We start from the raw sequence: 27,369 nt of genomic DNA, 5'->3' as shown, positions 1-27,369 counted from the left end.
GAGACAAAACAGATGAACATAAGGGAAGGGAAACAAAAATAATATAAAAACAGGGAAGGGGACCAAACAGAAGAGACTCATAAATATGGAGAACTGAGGGTTACTGGAGGGGTTGTGTGTGTGTGTGGGGGGGGGGGGGGCTAAATGGGTAAGGGGTATTAAGGAATCTACTCCTGAAATCATTCATTGCTTCACTATATGCTAACTAATTTGGATGTAAATTTTAAAAAATAAAAAATAAAATAAAATAAAAAACTTCTCCAAAAGTCAGAGCAACCACAGAAGGTTCTGGGAAAGGAACACCTCTCATGGCAATGCAAAAGGGAAAGAAAACCTACAGAAGGAAAGATCTGGGAGCAGATGGCGAAGTGAGCCATAGAGACCAAAATGTCTGCCAACTGTGATGTAGCAGCCGAGAAATGAGGCACCAAATCAGGTGAGAACATGTAAACCCTCCCCCTGTCCTTGGATACTTCCAATAACTGGCTTATCTTCGAGGGTCATATTGTCAGCTCCTTGCTGACATATAGATCCTTCTGCTTGGAATTATGTTGTCCTTCTTGTCACAATTAGTAAAGTATCATTGTTTTCCTCTGTTTTTCACATAACACCATGGCCACCTCAAAGGAACTGTTACATATGGAAATCTTTCCTTCACAATATCTCCACTCATATCACCATTTTTCATGGGTCCATTACCTCATTCTTCCTTTTCCCTGTGCAGTTATAAGCAGAATGTTGTAGGAGAATGATGCAAGATATCTCCAAAATTGCACCTTTGCATAAAGGATCTAGCCTCACTTGTGCACAGACATAAAACTTGGTTTTAAGGAACACACAGTCTGATGGAATCTTCACTGAGCATCCCAATGATTCAAGGCCTTACTCAAGTCAAGAAAGTGACTAACCATACATTGTGTCTGTAACCAGAAAGCACTCCTCTTCTTACCTGTTTGCTAATGTTTAAAGTCCTTTTAACAGCCACCAAATTTTTTCATTCCATAGGTACATTTGCACTATAAAATACCAATAGGCTGTAGAAGAGGCAACATAATCAGGTAAATTAATTACGTACCAATGTATACATGCCTGGTTGCATGTTCTTTTCTTTTAAAGCTTATTTATTTATTTTGAGAGAGAGAGAGTTCACATGAGCAAGGGAGGGGAGAGAAGGAGGAGAGAAAGAATCCCAGGCAGGCTCCATGCTAGCAGGTCATAGAGCCTGATGTGGGCTCAGTCTCATGAACGGTGAGATCATGACCTGAGAGGAGACCAAAAACAAGATGCTCAAACCACTGAGCCACCCAGGAACGCTGCATGTTGTTTTGATGGTAGCAGAACTGGGGACCAAAGGTAGTGAGGAAGGAACCCCACTGTGGAGGGGCAGGGCCTGGAAAGGGCAGTCTTGAGGCAAAGGTAAATTTTATCTATCTGATGATGAACATGCCTAGCACTGGTCTTGCTAAAATGAAGCACCAGCTGACAGCCACTCATGGTGTATCACATTAAAAGAGACTTATTATAAATGGGCACTCTATCCACTCAGCTAATATATCCATAAAGTCAAGGGGAAGTGCTCCCTGATTCTGAGTAGGCATTAGGGTTCTATTACACGCAGGTCACTTACTTAAAAAAAAAAACCTCAAATATACACAGACACTGAATTATTAGACAGCAAATGACAGGTAATGATGACGGTAAAGTTTAAACACACTCCCAATTAACCTGTTCTAGCCCCTGGGTAGACCCTGCAAGTATAAATTATAGATCTCAGGATAAAGTGACTGATGCTTGAGGATTAGGTCAGCGGCCACAAAAAGAAGCTGAATGCCAAAAAGGTATTGCTTAGATTCATTATATAGTATTTGGATTTCACTTTATAAATATCCTGGCTAATGTGTCTTTCTTCACAAAAAGGATTTCATATCTATTCTTCAAGACCCAACTCGTATGCTGCAATCCCTTGGATAACTTCCTGGATCCGCCAAATTGAGTTTCTCTCACCTCATCCCCCCACTCCTGTCTGTGTTTTAGCATGCACTGTATCAGACCTGTTGTCTTAGCCCTCTATGTCCATGTTTTAGAGACATTATTTAAGTACAAGCTCTAAAGGCAAGACTTCCACAGAACCCTGCTTTCTCTAGAATTTACATTTTACTTGTTTTTTAAAGGGTACAATTTGTCCATAATTTACATTTTCCTTTTATTTGTTTAATGGCTGCATTTCTCATTTTCCCACAAACTCCATGAAACATGGAGTCATGTCTGTCCTAGTTACCACTCTAAATATGGCATTATTCCTAGTACAATGTCTAGCACATAGTAGGCATCCAATAAACATTTCTTAGTTATTGTATTTTATGTTCATACTTTTCAAATAACCTGGCAGACACAACTTACACATAATATGATTTCAAAGAATGGTTAATAAACCCAGTATATCTGAACTAATGGACGAAAACTAGAGGCAAAGTACACTAGTGCCACAGTGTAGAGATACACTTTGGGGAGTAAATCCTGAATAAATGAAAGGGGCTCTGTAGTAAGTCCCAAAGTTGGTGAACCCAAGCACTTTTTAGAAGTAGTGAGAAATTTTTGCATTTTCTTCTCAAAATTTCTACTTAGAGAATGGCATTATTTGGCGTTTTTTAAGAAAATAGATGAATATTTATTCACAATCCAAATTCTAAAGCCATACAATTCAATCACAAAGAAATGTGGATTATAGATTTCTAACTAAACTGTGTCCCTCTTTTTCTGCAGAATTATGTTCATTGGGATCTCTGACTCCAAATGTATTTCTGGAGGAAAATCTTTACCACTATATACATTTCTAGTAACACACTCGAAGGACTTAAAGATTGAAGAATGCTAGCAGACTGTTTGAGAATGGGATCCCTGATTTCTCACTCAGAGGTGTCATGGTGGGATGTGTTGGAGTCAACTCATGTCTTAGAAAAGCTTTAGTGAGTAGTTGTGCCTTCACAACATGTGAGGTAGTCAAGTCTTTGGATGTGAACAAATGCCTTCAAAATCTAGTGGGCACTATACCAAGAGAGCAAGTGATACCATTCATAACAGCAACCAGGAAACTCAAAATCTCTTGGCCAAATTTGCATTGACCCAGCAATGGCCATTATCCCAGCCTTCTCTAGCTGAGGAACTGAAAATCAAGAGTGAGTGTGCAAAAGTAGCATTCAGAACAATTTTCATGGGTATGATACACAAGCTCCAACTCTGCCCACTCTACACCGCTACTTTCAAACTCCAAAACTCCTTACGAGCATCATCAACTCAAGGAACCTTCTTAGATTCTACTTTCTCAATGTAATCAGAGGGCTTTGGTTGTATCAGTCTTTTCACATTATTTCTTGTGTTCCAAACACATCTATGCCTTAGACTTTTGTTTTCTTGAAGGCATGTGTCATGTCTTATGCTCCTTTATAGCCCAATCCAAAGGGTCTACATCTAAAGTAGCTACAGAGTTGGCTCACATCAAACCCACCCTACCTATATCTCCATTATACAGAGAAAGAAAATACCTTGCATATAGTGGACACAAAGGACTCAAGTAAGAATTTACTGAATGACTACCAGGTTCCAGCCACTGTCCAAGGTGCTAAGATACTGTTAAATAAGATACTGTTAAACCTTGCCTGGTTTCTACTCTCTAGGGAACAATAAGTAACCAAACCAATCCATAGAAAGATAATTTTAGATTGTCATAAGAGTTATGAAACAAATAAAAATGGGCAATGACATGAGGAGTGGTAGGAAGGAATGACAAAGTAGCCTCAGGGAGTAGACATTTCAGTGGATACCTGAATGATGAGAAGGAGGCAGTGAAGCAAGGATCTGCAAGGGGAGAGTGTCCTAGGGAGAGGCACCAATATAAAGCAATGTTTGTTATTGTTGCGGATAGACACTTGGGAGGGGTATAGAGGGAGATGGTGGAGATGCTTAATTGTTAATTCTCTTTCCTCCATCTATATCAGAGCAGGGTGCCACCTCTCGCCCCACTTTGCATTTTTTTCATTACCATTTCCATTTTCTCAACCCTGCTCTCTGATTTCCATTAAAATGTAAGAACACGAGCCTCTGCCAGCAGCAAACACATCTGGATCCCTCTTCTAACCCCTAAACATCTAAAACACCAAGCTAAAATCCATTTGAATACAGAAGCAGAGACTTAGCTTTCATTATTGTTAGGTCCATTCAACTAATGTTTGTTTTTATGAGCATTGCTTGTCATTATCCTTACTGATCACAGTCAGAAACTAACTTATGAATTTACTCATCATTGTTTCTTTCCATAGTATCTCATAGGAAGTCCTATTATGGGGTAAATAGTCTTAGCAAAGCAGCGTATTTCACTATGCACTAACATAAAAAGAAACCCAGCAAATGCAACTAAGTATCATTTCCCAAGGTAATCATAAAAACTTCAGTGAACAGCTACGCTACTTATTTTAGTATTCCAAAATTTGAAATTTCTTCATCATTATCATCATTTACTTCATTGCAAGTACTTGTTCATCAAGAACTGGAATCAATAAAAGAAAGAAGAGAAGCAGCTAGTTTCGGCATGATGACCAGATTGTCTAGATATCGTGCCTGGAATACATCACAAGTGACATTTCTAGTCATGTTTCCAATCATTTGGAAAGTCACACAGACTTTCTCTGGCAACATGCAAAGCTTTTGGATGCTGCAAGCCCTGCTGTCAGCAACAGCAGCCCAGAAAAGGAGGTGTCGCACTGAATGTACTCTACCTGATGCCATCTTCTGTTCCGACTCGAGACATTTAGGTTCTTCCCGGGAGTCCTCTTCTTCCTGAGTTACAGCCCCACAAACCAGAAAAATAGGGAGACATTAAAAATATGCACTAATTTACATAACCACTTTCTGCAAACCTTCTGAATTAATATGAGTTCAAGATCTGAAAAAAATTAGACCAAACACTTAACGAACTGAGTCTTTGGACAAGCAACAAATTCAACACCAGATGTTGAGTAGAATAACTACAGGGGTGCTGGGTTACAAACTCTAGGGTGCCAGCACAGGGAAGTGTCTATGGATGTGGTCCCTGAAGCAATACAATCCAGGGGCCCTCAGTGACTAACATGTTTGGGAGCATCGATTACTTAGGCAAAGTTGTGGTAGGTTCCTCCACAAGTCAGATATTCCACCAGCATGGTGTAACAAAGATAATTATGCTTTACTCTTCAATATTCAAAGAGCTGATTTCACCTATTTTTGAAAAATCTATCACCATTCAGTTATTTTTTATCTCTGGGAAGTTGAGTAAACACATTCTTCTCTGAGTTCCGGTATGGTATTTTTTAATGACGTTGTGACTCCTGCAGCATTGCTGAAGTAGACCGAGCTAGGAGTGAGGGAGGTAAATTAAGAAGAATGTCTACAAGATTCTTTTCTAATTCTGTCTGCAAGATGACTTTACACTGATTCCCTCACTTATTTTTTTCTTTCCTTGAACAAATATTTGAGTGCCTCTTATAGGCTATTTCTGTGGGACCTTAATTTCTATGCAAGATCCCTTCAATTACACTGCAAGCAGTTGTCTACTCAGCATCCTTCCCAGACTGGCACACTTTCTGCACATATTTTATTCCTCCAAAGAATGTAGCCCACTAGAAGATGTTTTGGACCACAACAAAGCATGGGGGTGTGGAGTTCCATAAATGATAACCGAGGCTACTCTGTAACCAAAGTGGAACAATGGAACTCAAAAATTGATATTATCCATGGTAGGAGTACTCCATTTGTTGTGAGTTTGCAGCTCCTAAGTACTATTTCATCTAGATGAGAATCCATCATACTCTCAGGCTTAGTAAGATAAAGAAGTGTTCTTTTCAACTCATGAAGAATAGTTTCTTTAAACTGTCATCACACTCAACTTACAAGGGAATTGATTTCACCTGTGTTGGGAACAAATGCTTTTCCAGAGATCAAAAATCATCTTCAAATGTTCATCAGGGAGCAGTTCCAAAAACTCATTCTACTTTTGAAACCCATGAACCAGTATTGGCATGGGTGATGTGAGTAAACACGCGTTCAGTTCAATTATCTCAAATTTAAAAGTTGTAAGAAATTTTAATGATAATTGCTTCCAAAATTATATTTCTAAAAGGGATGTGAATTAATACTACACCAAAGGGCATGTAAATGATATAAAGCCCCATTATACATTAACTAACTATAGCACCTAATTTCTTGTTTCACAAGGCCAAACAGGACTGTATATAATGAAAACACAGGAGTTATTTTATAATACAGCTATAGGGAAAGTCTCTCAAAATGCCCAAATAACCAAATAAAATTGTTTCACAGATGAAAGTATTCTCCTTTGAGCCTGTAACAGTGTTTACTTTTTATTGCTTTGAATTCCAGAATTGTGAAATAATGTAGCCCTTCAGCTTTCCTCCGAACATATTATTTTATTTTAAAGTGCCCCTCCCCCAATTTTTCTCATTAAATAGTAAAAATTGCAAAGCCCTGGAATGATCTGCAGATGGAAGGATATTTGGAATACTCTTGGCTGGAGAGCTCTCAGCATAGAATAAACAAGCATCTGTCTTCGATAGTGTAAACTATGTTCTATTTAGAGAAAAAAGACTGAGCTTCTTAGATTCTTGTGTTTCTTCTCTTCAGTGCAAATCTGTGATTTGCTGAATTTGTTCTCACTGGCTTTTCCCCAGCAGAGCTAGAATAAAATGACAACAGTCCAAATGTAGTAGACATCTGTTGATTTTGCTGCCTGGCATTCACTCACTCTATCTAGTAAGTGTGACCCGGTTTCCTCTTTAAAGTCATCCTCTTCCACTCTTCACCAACTGTGGCTCCTATGAAACCAGCCCAGAGCTCCATGGACCTCCCTCCATACTACTTACTCCAGGGGTGGTCATGTGACTCAGGGCAGGCCCATCAGTCCACTGCATTTCCATGTGATTGGTTCGCAGTAGTCATGTGACCCAATCAAGGCTAATGATAGATTTCCTCTGGACTTTGGAATAGGAATTTGACTCCTATTCTTACCCAGTAAAACCTGAAGCGACTTTGAGGTTTGGAGCGGCTGCTGTCACACGCAGCTGAGACAGACATCCACACAAAGAAAGGCAGAGCCAAGAGATGGACTGATACCGAGTCCCAGTGATATCATTAGAGCCCCAAATCCAAGCATTCCAGAAGAAAGCTTAACCTTGGACTTTTCAGCCTAAGTCAGCTATTATGTTCCTTTTTCCTAAACACACACACACACACACACACACACACACACACACACACGCATTTAGGGGCACCTGGGTCCTCAGTCAGTTAAGGGTCAGACTCCATTTTGGCTCAGGGCATGATCTCTTCCTGGGATGGAGATCTGTGACAGACTCTGTGCTGTCAGTGTGGAGTCTGCTTGAGATTCTCTCTCTCCTTCTTTCTTTCTCCCCTTCCCCCCCACCCCGCCTCAAAATAAATAAATAAATAAATAAATAAATAAATAAATAATAAATAAACATTTTTTTTTAACCACGATGATTTAAAAAATAAAAACCCATTTCTATAAGGTTTTCTGTCACTTCTAACAGAACCAGCCAATGCACCTCAGCTCTGGGCAGCCAGAGTGGCTGCGTTGGTCAATAGCTTCTGTGACTCACACACTATCTTGTATTTTAACATATTTTTAAATGGAATATGACAGGGTTGATGCACTGACAAAGTGCTCAGAGGAAGTGCTAATACAATTTGGCAAACAACTGAGCTTTTCATCTATTTCTTCTGAGGTCTAATTCCAAGATGTTCTACTGAGAGGTCATGAGTTTTGTATTCTTTATGAGATGGTCAGTCAGGCTCGACCACAAGAGGAGTCAGAGGAGAGGAAAAGCAGGAAAAAATAAGTCTATCACCCTCACAGGTCCTAGAAAAGAGGCTCAGCCCACCTCGGAGGGCCACATGGGAAAGACACCAGAGTGGTTGGGAGCAAAAGACAGGAGCTAGGGGAGTCTTTAGGACACGGACTTTATTGGGGTTTCCACAAGGGAAAGGCAAGGCAGGGTGCAGTAAATAGCTTAGGATTGGCTGCTTTAAATAATTTCAGTGGGCTTTGAGCCATAGGGATGGTCACTAGTTGCCTGGTACCTGGCGCTGAGATAATTAAGGCAGAGGGATATTGCCTCCTGGGGTACACAGGCCAGACAGAGAAGGTCCAACTCTGGATTGGTTAGTTTGCCTCGTGCAGGCACAGTCCAGGCTGGACCCTTTGTTGTCTCTAAGAAATGGCTAGCAGAAAGGTTTTTGAGATATGTCAAAACATTACAATATACAGAAAATTTAAAATATTTGCAATACATCACACTAAACCACAACCTGAGTATGTTTACAATGAGTGAGTTCAAGGTATGTTTTAGTACAAATAAGTTTTTTTCCCCTAAGATTCACCTGTTTGAGCAATAGAAAATCAGTCAATCAACCAATCGATCAATCATTAACTGTATAAGCTCAGTGACATACTTTGAGTCATTTTAAGCTGGCCTCATAGTGCAACACTGACAGCTGGCATTTCACTCTAGGAGAGCAAGTTTAGAAACAAGATGGTAGTTCAAGAGAAAAATAGCATTCTTGACCAAGAATTAAGGAGATTTAGTCCCATTCGTCTCCACCTGTTGGAACAAGTACATGACTGACTCTTGGCGTCAACTTCCTCCATCTGGAAAATGGATTCCAAATATAACCATCCCTTCCCAAGAAAGTTGAATTCTAATTTTAAATAACTGCTTCCCTGTCACCAAACGTTTGAGGAGTCTTCAAGTCTTCTCTCTTATGGACTGTACTACAAAGAACGTCTTTCAGTGTAAGGGTTTTTGTTATTTCAAATTATTTTGGATTAAAGTTTCAAAGGTAGGATTTTGGATCAGAGATCATGAATGTTTTTGAGGCTCTTGATGTAAAACTCCCCCCCCATACAAAATATTACAGTAAATTAATGTGTTAAAATGTGACAGTTCTGTTACATCCTCTCTAGCAGCATCTAAGTCCACATTTTGATGGATATGAAGTCTCCCATTGGAGGTAATTTTAGAAATGGATATCCAACACTCACCATATTCCAGTGCCAAGAGTATCTCTCATTTCACTTGTTTTATTTTGGTACTGCATTGCTACTAGTAAATACATTTTTAATCTTCCATGGAATCCCATATCTAAGCCTTATCTATCCCACTATTTTGTAGGATCTTCCAGGGCAAAAACTATGTTTCCTCTTCAAGCTTCATTCAGGCTCTACCCTCATTGTCAACAGGTGCTTGTCAAACAATTGTTGAATGGATTCAATTGTTCCCCTACTTTACACTTTTGTTTAATATCCAACCCAGTAACACAACCCACAATGAAACTTTGAACATTGTCCCGCCTAATAACAAAGATCAGGTCATAGTTTCTATAAGAAGGCCTTCCTGAAGCAGCTCCCATCTCCATCCCAAACTCTACCCCACTGTGTAGTAGTTCATTAGTCCTCAACAACTCTCTGAGGTAGGTGGCCTTATTATCATCAGTCCTGTTTTATCGATGGAGAAACAGAGGCTCAGAGTGGCTCATTCACCCTGTAGTGGATACTATGATGTGACACCTGGAGGCTCCCTCAGGACTGAAAGATTTATTCTCAGAGCTACAAGAAATGTGGTTAATAGACAGCACTCAGCTATCAGCATCCTGGAAGAGAGTTGCCAGGGCTGGTGGCACGTGGACTTGTTGACTTGAAGACAGAGAGGCCCAGCCCCCTCACTTGATCTCAAGACAGCTCTGAAGGACCCTCCTAGCTCCAGAGCTGCCTGTTAGTGGAGGCCTTCATTGAGAAACTTCATTGTATCCCATCATTTCTCTCTGCCTAATCCTTCATCCTTCTCTTTCTTTCCACAAGGGTTGATCCCCAAAGCACTCCCTAATGAACTTTGTATATGCTACTCTCCGTTTCAGAGTCAGCTTTCCAGGAACCCACCAACACACCCAAAGTAACATTTCCTGGAAGTGCCAAGAGGGAATTCAGACCAGGTCTACCTGGCTCCAAGTCCGATGACATAAACCACTATACTAAAATCCCTCCTTAACATCAATCAGTGTCTCGCCCTTGTTCAAGCTATGGATGCCTGGGCCCCAGCTCAGTTTCTGATTTGCTAAGAATGAGGTTTGGGGTGACCAACCATCCTGATTTGCTTGGAACTGAGGAGTTTTCCAGGATGCAGGACTTCTGGTGCTAAAACCAAGGAAGTCTTAGGGAAACTGAGATGAATTGGTCACACTAATTGGAGTGTGACCCTGGTATCTGCTATTTAAATGACCTCTAGCTGTTTCCGATGCACTGAAAAAGCTTTAAAAATATCGTATATTTGTAAAAGAGAGTCCTAATTATGGATGAGTGTTTTTAAGCTAATATTTTGAACTCTCTGTTAGGCACTGCCTGTAAGAGCTTTACAATCTGTTTAGCAAATATTATTGTCCTCATTTTACAGATGAGGAAACTTAACAAGAAAGATCAGAGAAATTAAGGAACTTTCCCCAAGTCACACAGCTAATAAGTGAGCCTGCAGAAAAACCCCGTTGGTCTAGAATCTATGCTCATAACCACCTCTCCATAATGTACACCAAATGACTTGTTCTCTCTAAATTTCCTCATCTGAAGATGGAGATAATATATATATCCATGGGTTTTTGTGAGGATAAAATAAACCTGTACAGCATCTATTCCAACGCCTGCTGCAGAGGGAATATATATTATGCACCTTTCCTTTTCTTCCAGTGTAAACACTTTGTTGGGTTGTATGTCCATTTTTTTGGTCCACTGGACCACTAAGGAAAGGATTACAGGTCATCCACCAAAAGCTCTTTCCTGACTATATTTAGAACCTAGAAAAATTCCATTTGTGTCAATATATATTTACTGAGGAACCTCCATGTTCATGGAACTATGCTAAAAAACGTGGGGAATGCCACAGTGAATAGAATATAATCTTGGGCCTCCAGGAACTCATAACCACAGGAGAGACATATGACATTGATCTTAGTTTTCTTAGGGAATGAAAAATCCTAACTCTAACAAATAACTTTCTCTCCCTTCCTCTTCATGTGGTGTTGTGTGTAAATCATGTAGGATAAGGAGTAGAAAGAATTTCAATATTGGAACATGAGAGAAAGAGCTTGGTTAGCACTTAGGACTAAGGGGAGGGTAATATAAACAAGTTGGTTCACCCATGTCCTCAGCTTCCTCTTTCTGGGTGGGCAAACACAATTCCAAAGCTATGAACAAGTCTTTGAGCCTTCAGAGAAGTGACTCTGGACCCCAGTGCACAGGTGAGGTGGCAGAAGCATCCAGTCAATTTTAAAACATGCTACACAGTTGTCATTTTAAAGAATTAATGCAGCAGATACAACTATTCTGAAATGTGCCAAGAACAATAGAGCAAGTGGGTGGAGACAGAAGCAAAGCCCATTGTCATCTCACAGCGTGGTGGAAGGATGTGGGCCTTGGAGTTAGGGAGACCAGGGTTCAAATCCTGGCTGTGCCTTGTAGGAACTCTGTGAGCCTCAGTTTCCTCATCAAAATGTACAAGTAATCACTTGATGTCCTTGCAGGACTGCTGTGAAGGTTAATGAGATGACAAGTGTAAGAATATCATACTGGTCACTACTAACATGAGATAGAGTGGTGACTGTCTGCTCATCCAGCATCCACCCACCCCATCTGGTAAGAGCTGCCATCTCCTGGCCTCAAGGATTAATCTAGGTAAGAGGATGTAACTTAATTTAGGCTAGTCATCCTGACTTTACTGGGACTTCTCTGCTTGGTTGATGGATGTCTTACAGTCTTAGGTAGGAGCCTCAGAGCTAGTGACAGTCATATTCTCTGAGATAGCCTAAGAGAATGAACCCAATGCTCAATGAGAAGCAGAGGCAAAAGGCAGAGTGGGAGCTATAATGGATGGTGGTCCTGTGTCCTATTCTGTGGTTTATTATTTCTATATTCCTCTGCCAAATATATCAGTTTAGGCTACCCCTAACTTCTTGCAGCTCAGAGAATGCCCTTTCAGATAATTGTAGATGAAGGGGAGCCCAAGAAAGGCTGGGCCCATAGAGGATATTCTTCAGGAGCAAACACTGCAATTCACTAAGTTACCTAAGATCAGGGAGGCTCTGGGACCTTGACAAGAGGCTTGGTTCATTTACAGCCTACCCTACATGGTGCCCTAGAGTGCTAAGTGCTTTTCTGCTTTTCTTCATCTCTACTTATAGGAAAACTAAGTAGTTACAGGGAAAAGAAAAAGAAAAAGAAAAAGAAGAGGTATTAGATCTCATGCTTGTAAACTTGTAGTTCTCAAACTTGGGTGTGTATCCAAATCATGTGGAGGACATGGCAAAAATACGGAGAATCCAGCCCTTTTCCATTTCGACAAGCCTGGGTCTCTGGATTTTATTTTTATTTTTATTTGTTAGTGCTTTATTTGTATCATATTAATACAGTGGAAAAGCATGCACATTGGAGTCAGACGAATAGGTACAAATCGCAGCTCTCCCACTTGTGAGTCATGGGATTTTAGCAAGTTCCTTACGTCACGTGTGCCTGCATTTTCTTGTGGGACAGTGTAGCTGATAATAGCTCTTCCCTCGGAGGGCTGTGGTGTGGTGAGTTTGTTAGTGGGTGTAAATGGAACGATGCCCGGCACGTGAGGTGGTGGCGGCGGATGGTTTCCCCTTTTAGGGAAGTGACTTCCTGCAAAGGCACCAGCTCTATGTAAGAACAGTTTTGTGTCAGCTCATTTATCCATTCATTGTTTCCACGAATAGGACCCTGGTCAACTGGTTAGTTGTGTTTAGATATATACTGACAAATGCTTTTAAAAATCTGGTGTTTTATCTCCTTTTGTGGTCCTTAAAGAGATCCCTGAAAGATGATAGTACAGATGGAAAGATGTTAGGAGTCATCTGACATCTCCAAGCGAACCTGTTTTCTTTTCTTGTGTATTTGCCAGTTTCTAAAATGTCATATTCAAAGGACTTTCCTTAATTCATTTTAGGTACATGGTTATAGTTCAGTTCATCTTACCATCTGGAAAGTTCCCTAACAATCAGACTAAAATTTCTCATGTTAACATCTCATTACTTCTTTTTTAATTTTTTAAATTTTTTTAATGTTTATTTATTTTTGAGAGAGGGAGACAGAGACAGAGCACAAGCAGGGGAGGGGCAAAGAGAGATAGGGAGACACAGAATCCAAAGCAGGCTCCAGGCTCTGAGCTGTCAACACAGAGCCCGACGCAGGGCTCGAACCCACAAACTGTGAGATCATGACCTGAGCCAAAGTAGGACACTTAACCGACTGAGCCACCCAAGAGCCCCTCATTCCTTTTTTAAAACATATCCTAAATTTTTATTGAGTTTTTAATTTTAATTCCATGATAATTAACATACAGTGTCATATTAGTTTCCAGTGTACAATATAGTGACTCTACACTTCTATGCATTACTCAGTGTCCACATGACAAGTGTCCTCTTAATCCCCTTCATCTACTTCCCCCACCCTCACCCTCCTCCCCTCTGGTAAGCATCTGTTCTTTATAGTTAAGAGTCTGTTTCTTGATTTGTCAGTCTCTCTCTTTTTTTTCCTTTGCTTGTTTGTTTCTTAAATTTCACATGAGTGAAATCATATGCTATTTGACTTTCTCTGACTTATTTTACTTAGCATTATACTCTCTAGATCCATCCATATTGTTGCAAATGTCAAGATTTCATTCCTTCTTATGACCAAGTGATATTCCATTATCTATATCTATATCTATATCTATATCTATATCTATGTGTATATTTCCACATATATCTACATATATCTGTATATTTCTACATATATGGATATACCCACATATATCTATTTATATCTACATATGTAGATATACCTATTTATATCTATATCTATATCTAATCTGTATCTATCACTTCTTTATCCATTCATCTATCCATGGACACTTGGGCTGCTTCCATAATTTGGCTATTATAAATAATGCTGAAGTAAACATCAAGGGTCCATGTATCCCTTTGAATTAGTGTTTTTGTATTTTTTGGGTAAATACCCAGTAGGGCAATCTCTGGATCATAAGGTAGCTTTACTTTTAACTCTTTAAGGAACCTCCATACTGTTTTCCCCAGGGGCTGCACCAGTTTGCATTCCCACCAATAGTGGACGAGGGTTCCTCTTTCTCCACATCCTCACCAACACTTGCTGTTTTTTGTGGTTTTGATTTTTGCTGTTCTGACAGATGTGCTATCTCATTGTAGTTTTGATTTGCATTCCCCTGATGATGAGTGATGTGGAGCACCTTTTCATGTGTCTATTGCCCATCTGGGTGTCTTCTTTGGAGAAATGTCTGTTCATATATTCTGTCTATTTTTTAATTGGATCATTTGTTTTTTGGGTGTTGAGTTGTATCAGGTCTTAATAGATTTTGGATACTAACCCTTTATCAGATATGTCATTTGCAAATATCTTCTCCCATTCAATAGGTTGCCTTTTTTTTATCATTTTATTTTTTCATCATTATGAGTATATTTGATTAGCTCTCCTGGTGATGCTAATACACACACAAGTGTGAGAATCACTACTGTAAAGGATGGAAGTTTGGCCCAGAACTGAGAAAATATCATCCAAGCCCTCTCTTTTTCTGTCTCTCCATTTGTCTGTTTCTATGTGTCACTTCTCAGGCCCCTCTTCACTGCACAGTGAAGACCACCAGGAGCTCTGGAGCTACATCCTTTCAGCTCATGCTTCAAAGGGGGACAAGGAGTATTTTAGTCCCTGCGCTCACATTCAGAGTTCTAGGGGAAGACTGTGACTTGTCTATCTTGATTCACATAGTCACAGCACACGCCTATCAGGGAATGGGGACTATGATTTTCCAGACCCATACTATTGCCCCTTCCAAGAGCTGCTAGAGGGAGAGGTACTGTGATTGCAAGCCTCACTAGAACCTCAGAAAACAGAAAGGCACAGTTCCCTAAGGGAAGGAAGGCTGTGTCCTGAGGTAGGGGAGGAAGGATACTGGCCACATTGCTGTTGAAAATATATACTCCCAAGTAGGCTGAATTCTCCAAAGCCACAGGACTAAAAATGCCTACCATGTGCCAGGAGCTTCACATATGTTACATGTAACATGAGACAATATTTAAAATATTTAACAGTATGGGTTAGCCACCAGCTGACCAGAATGGGGAGGGTCCTGGAGGTCCCAGAGGGAGAGGCCTTACTTAGCCCTTTAGTTCCTGGACCGTGCAGAGTTTAGAGGTCCAGGAAAAGGGGTGATGTGGAACATGGATGCCACTTAGGGATTGGAGAACAGTTATTTATCAGTCAACACAATGGTATTTTGATATTGGAATAGCCAACATGTTCTTCCTGATGTATACCTGCTGAACATTTTCAACCCTCAGTATCATCAGCCACGCTTCTAAAATAGAAGTACATCGTGGAAGTAAGCTATAATACACCAGAGGTATGCAAACCTCTCTCTAGAGTACCATTACATTCAAAGATTTGGGAAGGAAAGGGGCACCTGGGTGGCTTAGCTGGGTAAGTGCATGACTCTTGGTTTCAGCTCAGGTCATGATCTCACAGTTCATGGGATCAAGCCCCATGCTGGGCTCTGCACTGATGCTGTGGAGTCTGCTTGCAATTCTCTTTCTCTTTCCCTCTCCCCCCTTCAAAATAAATAGATATTTTAAAAATATTTGGGAAGGAAAACATTCCTTCCCAAACAAATCTGATGACATTGCAGAAGGGTGTGTAGAACAGACATAAATGTTTAGGATGATCATGAAATGTCAAAGAAGTTTGGATGCAGGGTCACTGACTTGGGGTTACTTCTATAGACAAGATTGGAAAGCACTGTCAGGGGAACTGCAATGTTGATATTTGTGCCCCCATTATACAGAAGGGGCCCTGGCAGGTTGAGGACTTTGTCTAACGGTGCATGTTTTAAATGGGGGCAAGAAGTCACACCATCTACCTGGGGCAGAGGCCCAGGTCTCTCAGCAGTATCACACTACCTTTAAAGTCTGCTCCTTGATGGTGTTATTTTTAGAAAATTCCATCTTAAGTGGCAACAGCTAGTTATCACCTAGCTATACTTGTGAAAGGACCAACTGAATAGAATTTTGGATAAGGAAGAACTTTGCAAAGGAATGAACAATTGTTCCTCACAGTTAAGGAGGGCCATTTCAAAGACAGGCCATTGTCTGTTTCAAGGTCTAGAGAGCCCCAGGCCAAGAAAACCACAGAACCGATACTACATTTGTCACATGGTGGAAATTTCAGAACCAGGAGCAGAGGGAAGTTTGACACAGTCTTTACAACTGTAATTCAGCACACTGGTCCAAAATTTAAAGCTGCAAAATGAGTGCAAAAATATTCAAATTAAAATAAACTGTCAGACTCCTGGCAAATGGAAGGAGTAAAATCTGGTTGCCTGTACATGTTGCTATAGACTGAATGTTTGTGCCCCCCTCAAATTCAGATGTGGAAATCCTAACACGCAAGGGGATGGTATTTGGAGGGGAGGCCTTTGGGGGTGATCAGGTCATGAAGGTGGAACCGTTAGAGGAGATGAGTGCCCTTATAAAAGGGACCCCAGGGAGTTCCCTTGCCTTTTCCACCTGTCAGGACATAGTCAGGAGAAGGCCATCAATGAACCAGGAAGCAAACTCTCACCAGACCCTAAATCTGCTGGTGCCTTGATCTTGGACTTTCCAGTCTCTAGAACTGTGAAAACTACACGATCATTGTTTAAGCCACCCAGTGCATGGTAGTTTGTTAAAGTTGCGTGAGCAGACTAACACCCTAAATTACTGAGGGTTATCATACATCCTGCGTAGACATTTGTATTACAGATCTTGAATGAGTGACAGGAGAATCATAAAACTCTTCAGCTACTTACAGCATCTAGTTCTACTCCAGAAACACTTGTTGAATGAATAAATGAATAAATAAATGAATGTTTTTTAAGAAAAAAATTTTCCAAAAATATCCATCCTTTCTTTCTTTCTTTCTCTTTCTCTCTCTCTCTCTCTCTCTCTCTCTCTTTCTTTCTTTCTTTCAAACTGAAACTCCAGGAAGCTATGCATCTATCACGTGGCTTCAAGCACTAGGAGGCACACTGCCAAATAATCCTGGGAGAAGATGTAAGTTTGAGAGATCACGTACCAAAAGGATTTCCTACATACGCTATGAATGAGAGAAGCAGGATTTATGTTGGAAATCAGGGCACTAGTTTTTATTCTTCTCCATACTGGTTCACAAAATTAGCAATATCTCGTATCTGCCTAGTACCTCTCAATTTATAAAGAGCTGTCCAATACATGGTTTTATTTGACTCCTTCAAAAACTTTGTGTGCTGGGCAGAGCATTATCTCCCTGTCTAGGGAAAATGTACTGTTTCCTCTGCTCATACTTACACTTCTGACCCAGATGTGTGGATTTTGTCCCACACTGAACAATTCTCTGACACCAGCTCGGTATTCACAGTTCACTTCGACACTAACCAGAGTTAGCACAGACGCCCCAGGTTGGTCCCACTTGAAACTCCAATCAATAGTAGGTCTCTGTGTTACCTACAAATTCTGTTCAACTTGGTTACAAATTGGAGGCTCCCACAACTCCCTCCTTGGGCTTGATAATTTGCTAGAGATCCCAGAACCCAGGAAAACAGTTTACTTACTACTGCTGATTTATTACAAAGGATATTTTAAAGGATATACATGAACAACCAGACAAAGAGGTACATAGGGCAAGGTCTGAAAGAGTCCCGAGTGCAGGAACTTCTGTCTCCATGGAGCTGGGGTGCACCACCCTCCCAGCAGGTAGATGTATTCACCAACCTATAAGATTTCCCAAACCTGTACTTTGGGGATTTTTATGAAGCCTTCATCATGTAGACATGATCAATTATTAACTCCATTTCCAGCCCCTCTCCTCTTTCTGGAGAATTGGTTGGCAGCAGGGGTGGAGGGGAAGGGAGCGGGAAGCTGAAATTTCCAAGCTCCTAATCATGGATTGGTCTTTCTGGTGAGCAGTCCCCATCCAGGACCTCAGCTAGTGTTGTCTCATTAGAACAAAAGGTGCTCCTATCAGCCAGGAAATTCCAAGGTACTTAGGAGCTCTGTGAAAAACCGGCGCAGAGAACAATATCATACACACGTGTGTGTGTGTGTGTGTGTGTGTGTGTGTGTGTGTGTGTGTGTGTGTACATATATATTTCTTACTATCTCACACCCCCATTTTCCACTTGAGGAATTTGGACTCCACAGTCACAACTGTAAAGAAAGGCAAGGCCAGACACTGTTCACTAACCACTAGAGTTTTCCAGAGCTCCCATCCATCCCTCAGAGTTTAGGCAGAGGGATCAGAATATAGGAGGGGGACCCAAAAGCAGAGAGGGGGCAACGGTGCTACCAGAGACCCACACTGAAGCAGTGTGAACATGTTCTTAGAGCTATCACAAGAATTCTAGAGGTGACTTCTCAGCCCTGGGTTTCATGTCCTGATCAGCCTTACTTGCAGAACTTATTCTAAGCTGAGACATTTATGGAAGCTGGAATTATGTTTGTGTAGAGGTCACACCCCTAGGTAGTGACACCCAACAGCTCTTTTGATTTCCTGTAGAACCTTCCAGAATAACTGAAAATTTGATGGTGGACTTTTTTTGGGAAACCTAAATTTTTCTAGTCCTAGCTGAAACTGAAGCCAGTGGTAAGGAAATTTAGGCTCAATGTCCGGCACCCAACTGCTTTTCCTGAAGTTTGAATCAACAGAGAGTATTTATAAATTGCCCAAATGAACTTAAAATTTTGTCTAGATTCATCCTGGCGAAAAAAAGGCTAAATTGGGGGTTGCTTGATGTCAACTAAGGAACGGAAGAGAGGGAGGAAGGAGAAAGCTGACCTGCTGTCCTGCCTTCTCCTGGGCTCTAGCACTATGCAGGGTCCTGACTAAGCATACATCTTAATGCAACATCATTTTTGAATACAATTGCACCAGCTCTTTTAATTACAATAGTGTTTTGGAACTCATGGCTTTTCAGTTTCCCTCACAGAAGCTTTATGCTCAAAAAAGACCTAGCAAAGCCAGAGAGGACTAAGGATTTCCCTGGGTCAATATATACCTCTCATCATCCCGGCTGTGGTCCCAACAGGAGAATTTTTGGAAAAAAAATTTTTTTCTTCCACGCATCCTCATTAATATCATTTTAGAAAGACAATGACATCTGGTGGGAAATGAGAGCCACCTGCCAGTCTCACAGAATTGTGTGAAGTTGACGAGGTTCCCACGGCCCTGGCCTTCACTTCCTCCTTAACAAAATGGACAGAAACGCAGCCCTTCTCCAGGCCGGGGCAATGCTTCCAGATCAAATAAGGGAGGGATTGCGAAAAGCATCCCGAGCTTTTTTACATAACAGAAGGCTCAACATTCTTATTTGGAAAGAGAAGTATGAAGGTCAGTTATCTTTTTGCTTCATTAAAGCCCAGGCACTTCCGCGTATATACAAAATCAACACAAATGGATAGAATTCTGTCACCTTGCACACAATGATCACTCAGCAAATATTTATATTTTGTGGGCTAACTTCACCATATAGACAATTGCAGGTCTGCTTGGAATGCACAGAAAACTCAGCAGAAGGAACAGGTTGGGGGTAGGGCAGATTATAATGAAAAGTGCCGCTCAGAGTTCTTTTCTTCCCTTTTCATTCCCTTTCCTGCCTATAAATGCTTCTCTGCCCAATTCTTACTTGTGGATAGAGCCTGATAGACCCACTCCAAGACCATAACGGTCAATGTCATACACATGCACACTCAAACATAAATACACACAAACACACACATAGACAAACACATAAATACACACATACACAAATACAAATACACAAGTATATCCACACAAATGCACACATATGCACACAATTGAAACACACACACATATACACATAAATACACAAACACACATACATGCACACTTAAATACACATACAGACACATAAACGTAAACACACAAATGCACATGTACACACATACACCAACACACACATAAACACACATACACATACTACTCAAACACACATACATGGACAAATATAAACACAAACACACACATACATACACACACAAACACACATATATAAACATATACACATAAACACATATACATGTAATGACACATGCATGCATGTACGTACACAAACAAGTACACATACAAACATGCACACAACCTACCCAGAGTGGACAACACAACAAGGAATGACCTGGTAACGAAATCCTTCGGTTGCTAAGCCTTCCGTGCCCCCTGCCCCTGCCTCTGACCTTCATATTGGGAACCATGCTGTCTATTTCAGCATCTCTTTTGTCAGAGCTTCCAGAAAGAGGAGTTACTGGGAACTTGAGTGTTAACTTAAGCGATGCCCAAAGTTCCTTTACAAGGAATTAATAACCAGAGTTCCCTTCTTCCAGATGTTCCTCCACAGTCGGGGCGCCCCTCCACCCACCTTCCTGCTGGCGGACGCTTCCCACAGCCGCTGCAGACGTGCTCCAGATGGACCGCTGCCCCAGCGCTCTCAATGAGCCTTGCCTACTCTTCTAAGGGAGAAGAAATGTGCTTCCTGGGGAAGGGGTCAATAGTGGGCTTTAGTCTAGAAAACCAGGGAAGAAGTACTATAGTCGAATGGCAAGCATTTTTAATTTCATGGGAAACTGAGCCATTCAACAAGCAGTGATTTGAGCACCCACTCTGTGCCTGTCAGTGGATTCAGTGTGGAAGAGACAAGGGGGACCAACACATGGCCCTGACCTTCAAGGACTCCCTAGAGCAGGAAACCAATCATTAGAACAGGAGAAGCACTAGGGAAGGTAAAGAGGAAGGGACTCAGGAGTCTGCACGTGACAAGAGGGGAGAGAAGGACTACTTCTCAGGGGAGATGACACCACGTGGGAAGGGGTGGTTTTCCAGGTAGGGAACCACTTTGAGAAAGAAAAAAAAAAACCACCTCTGATATTTTTTGCTTTCAATGTCTTCCTAAAGTTTTTAAAGTATATTTATAACTTATATCTCAGAGACAGCCTATGTACCCTATGTCTTCCACGGGTCCCATTGTTCTCTGCCTGCCTGAGGATAAATCACAGGTTCCCTTGCCCTCTGGCCCCCCACTGGAGTCAGTCCTGGGGAACAAGGTGCAGGAGGCCTGAGGGAGGATGGTGAGGTCAAGGCTCTTATTCCGCTCTCCCATCAAGGCAGTCTTCTCTAGGAAATGCTCTTTTTTTCTAGGTTCCTGTTGCGGCTTCCTCTCCACCCTCATCCCTTTGGGTTTAGGAGCAGTAACAGCTCTTGCCCTCAGACTAGTATCCCTTGCGGTTCCTCTACATCCCACCCACACCTAACAAAAGTTGCTTTATTAAGCTCTCCTTGAATTATTCTAATTGGAGGGCCATCTGTTTCCTGTTGGGATCTTGACTGATGGAGCAAATAGCAAATATATCAGGGAGGGCAGGATGCAAAAACTAAATAAACGTGTGTGTGTGTGTGTGTGTGTGTGTGTGTGTGTGTGTGTGTACATATATGCCAGTGACAGTAGTGATAGTGTCTGATTTAGTCATTTATTCCACAGACATTTATTGATGACCAACTATGGGAAAAATACAATGAATAAGGAAACCACACTTTCTGGATTTTATGAGAGTGTCAGTTACAACATTTTTTGTTATGGTCAGATTATGTATTTTAATTTGGAGTTCATTAAATATGATCTCAATAGCCATGGGCAAGGGGAAGATGAGTACGATGAATCAGTTCTCTTAGTGTTTATACTCAAGCATAGCTTAGTTCTCTACAGTTCAAGTCAATAAAAGAAAAAAGCAAGTGGAGAAAGTCTGAGATATGATCAAGTACCAGATGTACATTTTTCAGGTTACACTATGGGTAACCTCACCCGCTAGGAGGTAAGTCTGTTGCTTTGGGGTCAAAGCAGTGGTGAAAATGAAGTCTCAACATGAGCCAGACAGCAGAAGCTTCACATACAATATTGAATCTATTCTTCAAGGAAACCCCTATAAACCAGGCATGGTTTTTCTCATTTTGCAGAAAGCTGAGGCTTAAAACATTAAGCAGTGAGCAGTACTAGTTAGCATCTGGATTCAAATTCAAGTCTATATCCAAGACCCATTCCTCTTTATTCTACGTCTCTTCCAGGAATAGACCACTCACGGCCAAGACCAGAGGGTATTTGGTGAATAAGAGACAATTACAGCTTTGAAGGCAAAGGGCTATCCTGCAATTTTGGCTTACTCTCTGTTATTATATCTGCACAGTGAGAAATGGGCTGGGAAACCAACCTTACAGGAATTTCCTTTTGATTCTGCATGGTAGAAATAGACCTCAGCTAACAATCTGCTCTGAGATCAGAAAGAAGGTCAAGGGGCAAACAAAACAAGCTGTACTCCAGCGGCACACCAAGATTTGTTTCCGTGGAGTCTATGGCTCCCTTTGAACTATCTAATAATTATTAGTTTCAGGAGGTAGTAGAGTTTAGCATGTCAATGGGAGGGTATCTAAGGGACACCTTTGAAACTTAAGGCTGTCCTGGGGCGCCTGGGTGGCTCAGTCACTTGAACGTCCAACTCTTTACTTCAGCTCAGGTCATGATCTCATGGTTCATGAGTCTGAGCCCCGCATCAGGCTCTATGCTGGCAGCGTAAAGCCTGCTTGGGATTCTCTCTCTCCTTCTCTCTCTGCCCCTCCCCCTCTCATTCTCTCTCCCTCTCTCTCAAAAATAAATAAACATTAAAAAATTTTTTAAAAAGAAATTTAAGGCTGTCCTACCTGTGATAAGCTACACTGGGGCTAAGAGTGAGCAGCTTTGCTCTCTGCTTCCTTTGGGTACAGGACAGCCAATCTAATCACACAAGAGGATTCTTATGAGTGGCAAGTAATACAAACGCTTATAAATTTAAAGTAATCCATAAATTTTGAAGAATTCAAATTTAAGACCTGTTGATGCTCTTATAAAAGTCTACCTTCCCTTCCCTTTAAGTACCCATATACCATGGTTTAAGTACCCATATACCATGGTTTATGCCCATTGTCCCAGAATGATTATTAATGCTGTCTTCTTTCCTTCTCAGAAGTGTTGTTTTAGATGATAAATTATCACTCTATTTTTGCTATATATAAGTGATTGATAAAAGAAAGTGAGGCAGTGGGATCCTGAGCTTCAAATACCCCAGGTCTAGCTTCAGAATAAGTGCTGTCTTGCCGCGTGTGCCTAGGTTATTCAATTAACCTCTCTGATCCTTTATGTGCCAAATGAGAAGAAAACATGTGGCCAGTGACTTTTATGAGCAATAACAAGCAGAAATCATTCATAAAGTTATACATCCTGGAGCCAGAAACAACCTGGAGAGATCATTTAGCACACCGGGGCTATGAAGAGCCATCCAAAAATCACAATGATCTAGTCAGTTTTCCCCAAAGATTTCTATTGTTTTGAAGAAGTCTAGCAACTCAACCCAGCCAAGGTAAACGAAATGATAGAGAGCTGATGGCCTGGTGACTCAAGTCTTTTATCAAGTGGAATTCTAACTACTAATCACGCTTTGTCTGTTTGTTGCATTTGCCAGAAGAAAATATCTAGTGGCCCCAGTGCCCTATTAACAAACATCAGAAAGGTGACCATCCTGGATTCGGCAGCGGGTTCTGAATGGGGATTGTACTTGCCACTTCATGAGCAGATTTCACAGAGAAGGGTGGGATGGGGGGGCCCCAATCCCAAGGGCCTGTCAGGTGTAACCAGGGGCACCATGACTGGATCCAGTGATTTGTTTCTTCAGTGTCCCTGAAGACTGTCACAGTCTGCTCCTCTCTGCCTTGTTTGCTCTTGCCTCAAGTCAGCTATGTCTCCAATCCCCACTCCTCAACAAGTCCTAGCAATTTTATTCAGATAATGTCTGATAAATTATCAGTTTAGAGGGATACAGGGGGTGGGGAGGTACAAAGAAAAAATAAGCCACCAAAGTGCATGGTATTTGGCCCAAAGCCTAGAAAGGGAGCTGATCCCATCCTTAGGCCTCTACTGAGGGTATAGACAGAAAGGATATAATACCTCAGCCACTTAATGGACAAACTAGAAAAGGCTCCCCTGGTCCCTCTGCTCCTTCATCTTCTTGTAACTTCTCCTTTCCTCCTTGTCCTCATCCTAGACCCCCAACCCTGCCTCCTCCAAGCCCACCTCAGTCCCAGAAATGACACCGGGAAGTTCCTTAAGATTTGCCATGGCTGGAATCTGGAATCATTTCCAGGGCAAGAGTCCTGGGTTTTTTAAATAACACAGGGGTTTGCATTTGTGGAATTGGAAAGTCTGCGATGCCTGCACAACAATTAATCATAGGCCAAATTCAAATTTGTGTGCCAAAAATTTATAAAGTACTGTGTTACAGAATCTGTTTTTCTCCCTCTTATGACAGCTTTAGAGGAACAGAGGAGGGGCAAATAAAAATAGCCACTTTCCAATGCCTCTACTTCTAGGGTAACATATAAGGGTGTCCTTGAAAGCTATATTATCCTTCTGCAAAATGGTTGCCTGTGGGCTTCAGTGTGAGCAACTACTGTTTGAGCATAGAGTTTGTGACATCCATCTCAATGTACTTTCATCCAGACTATTTCTATGGTTTTGTGCCTTTATCGCCATGGGGCCAACTGCCACACATTGGCCCAGTCCCAGTTCAACTTGTGGTCTTGAAACACAAATACCAAGATTAAAAATAATGTCCATAGTGGGGCACTTGGGTGGCTCAGTCGGTTAAGCATCTGACTCTTGATTTCGGCTCAGGTCATAATCTCAGAGTTGTGAGATCAACCCCACATTGGGCTCTGCGCTGAGCATGGAGCCTGCTTATTCTCTTTCTCTCTCTCTCTCTCTCTCTCTCTCTCTCTCTCTCTCTCTGCCCCTCCCCCACTCACGCATGCTTATGCATATGCATTCACTCTCTCAAAAGAAATAAACATTTAAATAATAATAATAATAATGTTCACAGTATTTTTAAAATCCATAAAAACAAATCATTCCTATAGTAATACTCCTAAGCCAACTTCGATCATGGTGGATTTGCCAAGAGAGAGGCAGAAACCCACTGTGGGCAGTTCCCTGTGTCTTTTTAATTTAGCAATCAAACGCCCAATTGAACGAGTTATTTGAGTAAAAGGAGAAAGAAGGGATAACGTCAAGTGTAGGTGGAACTAAAATGCAACGCCTGGAGGGCTATTGGAGAATATTGGAAACTATTCACCAAATAGTTACCGCTTACACTCACACGTCTATCATACTTAACAATTATAAAAGATAGTTCACATACGTTATCTCACATGAGCTGTGAAACAGCCCTTGGAGGAAAACACTATCATACTCACTTACCACTTGGACATGCTAGGGCTCAAAAAGGTTATTATGTGATTGACCAAGATTGTAGAGCTAATACTCAACTCCAGATCTGTCTGCTTTCCACTCTGGGGTTTATCTCACTATAGCCTGGCTATATGCTCCTGTATACCGTGTATAAACTAGTACGCCAGCTTTTAGGGAATTACAGATTAGAAAGCATTGCCCTGCCCTCTGAGGCTAAGTCGTAAATGCAAATAACTCTAATACAAAGCAGATGTGACCACTGCAAAAGTGGCATGAACACATGCTGTGGAGGTTTTGAAAAGGATACAACCGTAATTTGGGGGGAGATTCGGAAAATCTTGGTGACAGAAATAGGTTTGCGTTGAAGCATGGATACCCGGCATACTGTGATCAGGGAGGGTGGGTAGGTCGTAGAGTCAAGGGACAACATGAGGAAAAGCAGGCAAAGTATGGTGTGTGACGAGAATAATAAGACATGGGTTCTACTCACAGACCATTTGTACCTCCTAAGGCTTTTGTACCTCCTAAGCATGAGTACCTCCTAAGGCTTTTGATTTAATTCTCAAGGCTTCTGGGAAGCCCACTTTGGAACAAAAACATTGCCCATCCTGAAGATTAGTCTGCAAACTGTGTGCAGACTGGGTTAACATGGGGAAAGCCTGTAAGCGGGGAGGATAGGGAAGAATCCATTAAAAAAAAAAGGCAGTAATGACAACTGTGATGCAGGGGCTAACTAAATGAGGTCATGCAAAATCTAGAGAAAATCAACAGAGTCAAGAAATAATCCCCAGTGGAAAGGCTATTCTTTGAAGATGAGCCATTTCTTTGGGCAAGTTATGAAGCTGGAGGGAAGTACCATCACAATGAATGGCCATTAAGCCTGGCATCCCCCAGGGCACCTTGCGAGATAAAGGAGCCTGGCTCCCTGACTTGTAACTTTCAGAACTCCAGAAAAATTGACTGGATGGCTTACTTCCATATGGAAGCCTTGGGGGCATTTCAGTGTCTGCAGAGAATTTAACGTAGGGAGAGTAATTGGTGCCGACATCAGACGAGATCCAATAAAAAGATGAACGTCCTGATTCTAAAATGACAATAAAAATGAGGGTGAAGAAGGGGGTGGCAGCTAAAAAAAACAAAAAACAAAAAAAACAAAAAAAACAAAAAAAAAAAACCAGCCTGGGCCTATCTCTGTATCCTGACCTGGATCCATGAAGCACAATCTGCTGCAGCTCCCAGGGCATCCATTTCCTGCCATAAACAGCAATGACACTCTCCTTCCCAGATGTCGAAACAGACTAAATAACCTCCACTTGCCACTGGCAGCTCTGACAGCAGAAGTTACCTGAAATCGCACCAGCCCTGGATGAACTCTCGGCCCAGCCGGTCACTTGGATGCTACAAGCAGGCCGGAAACAAATGGCGCTGGGAGCTGGCACAAAAATTTAGCCGTGCTCACTAATAACCTTCACCTGGGGGTCAGGAACCCATCGGACGGTGACAGACGCGTGCGGCGCAGGCGCCTATGCACGCGGACGTGCACGCGCACGCGCACGCACGCGCTTACGTACGTACCCGCACCCACATCTCCCCTCCCCCCTGACGTGGCCTCTCCGCATGCTGTAAAGCAGCGAGCGCCTCGTGTCCGTGCCAGGCTGGAACCGGAAGTGGGACCCAGTCATACTTGCCCTGGAAAAGTGCCCTCTGCTGCTCATTTCTTGTGGAGGTGAGCACTGAATTCATCTCATCTGAGTGGTATTAAAACATTCTTGGGACACCTGGGTGGCTCAGTCGTTAAGCGTCCTTCGACGTCTCCTCAGGTCATGATCTCACAGTTCGTGGGTTCGGGGGGGGGGGGGGGGGGGGGGGGGGGGGGGGGGGGGGG

The 27,369-nt window shown here is 41.8% G+C and overlaps 1 protein-coding gene across 1 annotated transcript in view; it reads right to left on the bottom strand.

Moving 5' to 3' along the window:
* Positions 1-27,369, bottom strand: part of FAM107B (family with sequence similarity 107 member B) — a 234,660-nt gene that overhangs the window by 136,609 nt on the left and 70,682 nt on the right. Inside the window, exon 2 of the mRNA XM_040451369.1 lies at positions 4,773-4,833. Within this exon, the coding sequence (XP_040307303.1) occupies positions 4,773-4,833 (61 nt within the window). The remainder of the gene's footprint in view (positions 1-4,772; positions 4,834-27,369) is intronic.

This window comes from Herpailurus yagouaroundi, unplaced genomic scaffold, assembly GCF_014898765.1.
Source record: "Herpailurus yagouaroundi ecotype Mexico unplaced genomic scaffold, PumYag 203, whole genome shotgun sequence".
In the NCBI taxonomy this organism is placed as follows: domain Eukaryota; kingdom Metazoa; phylum Chordata; class Mammalia; order Carnivora; family Felidae; genus Herpailurus; species Herpailurus yagouaroundi.
Note: the sequence above shows the minus strand (reverse complement) of the source record. Positions and strands in the feature narration are given on the sequence as shown.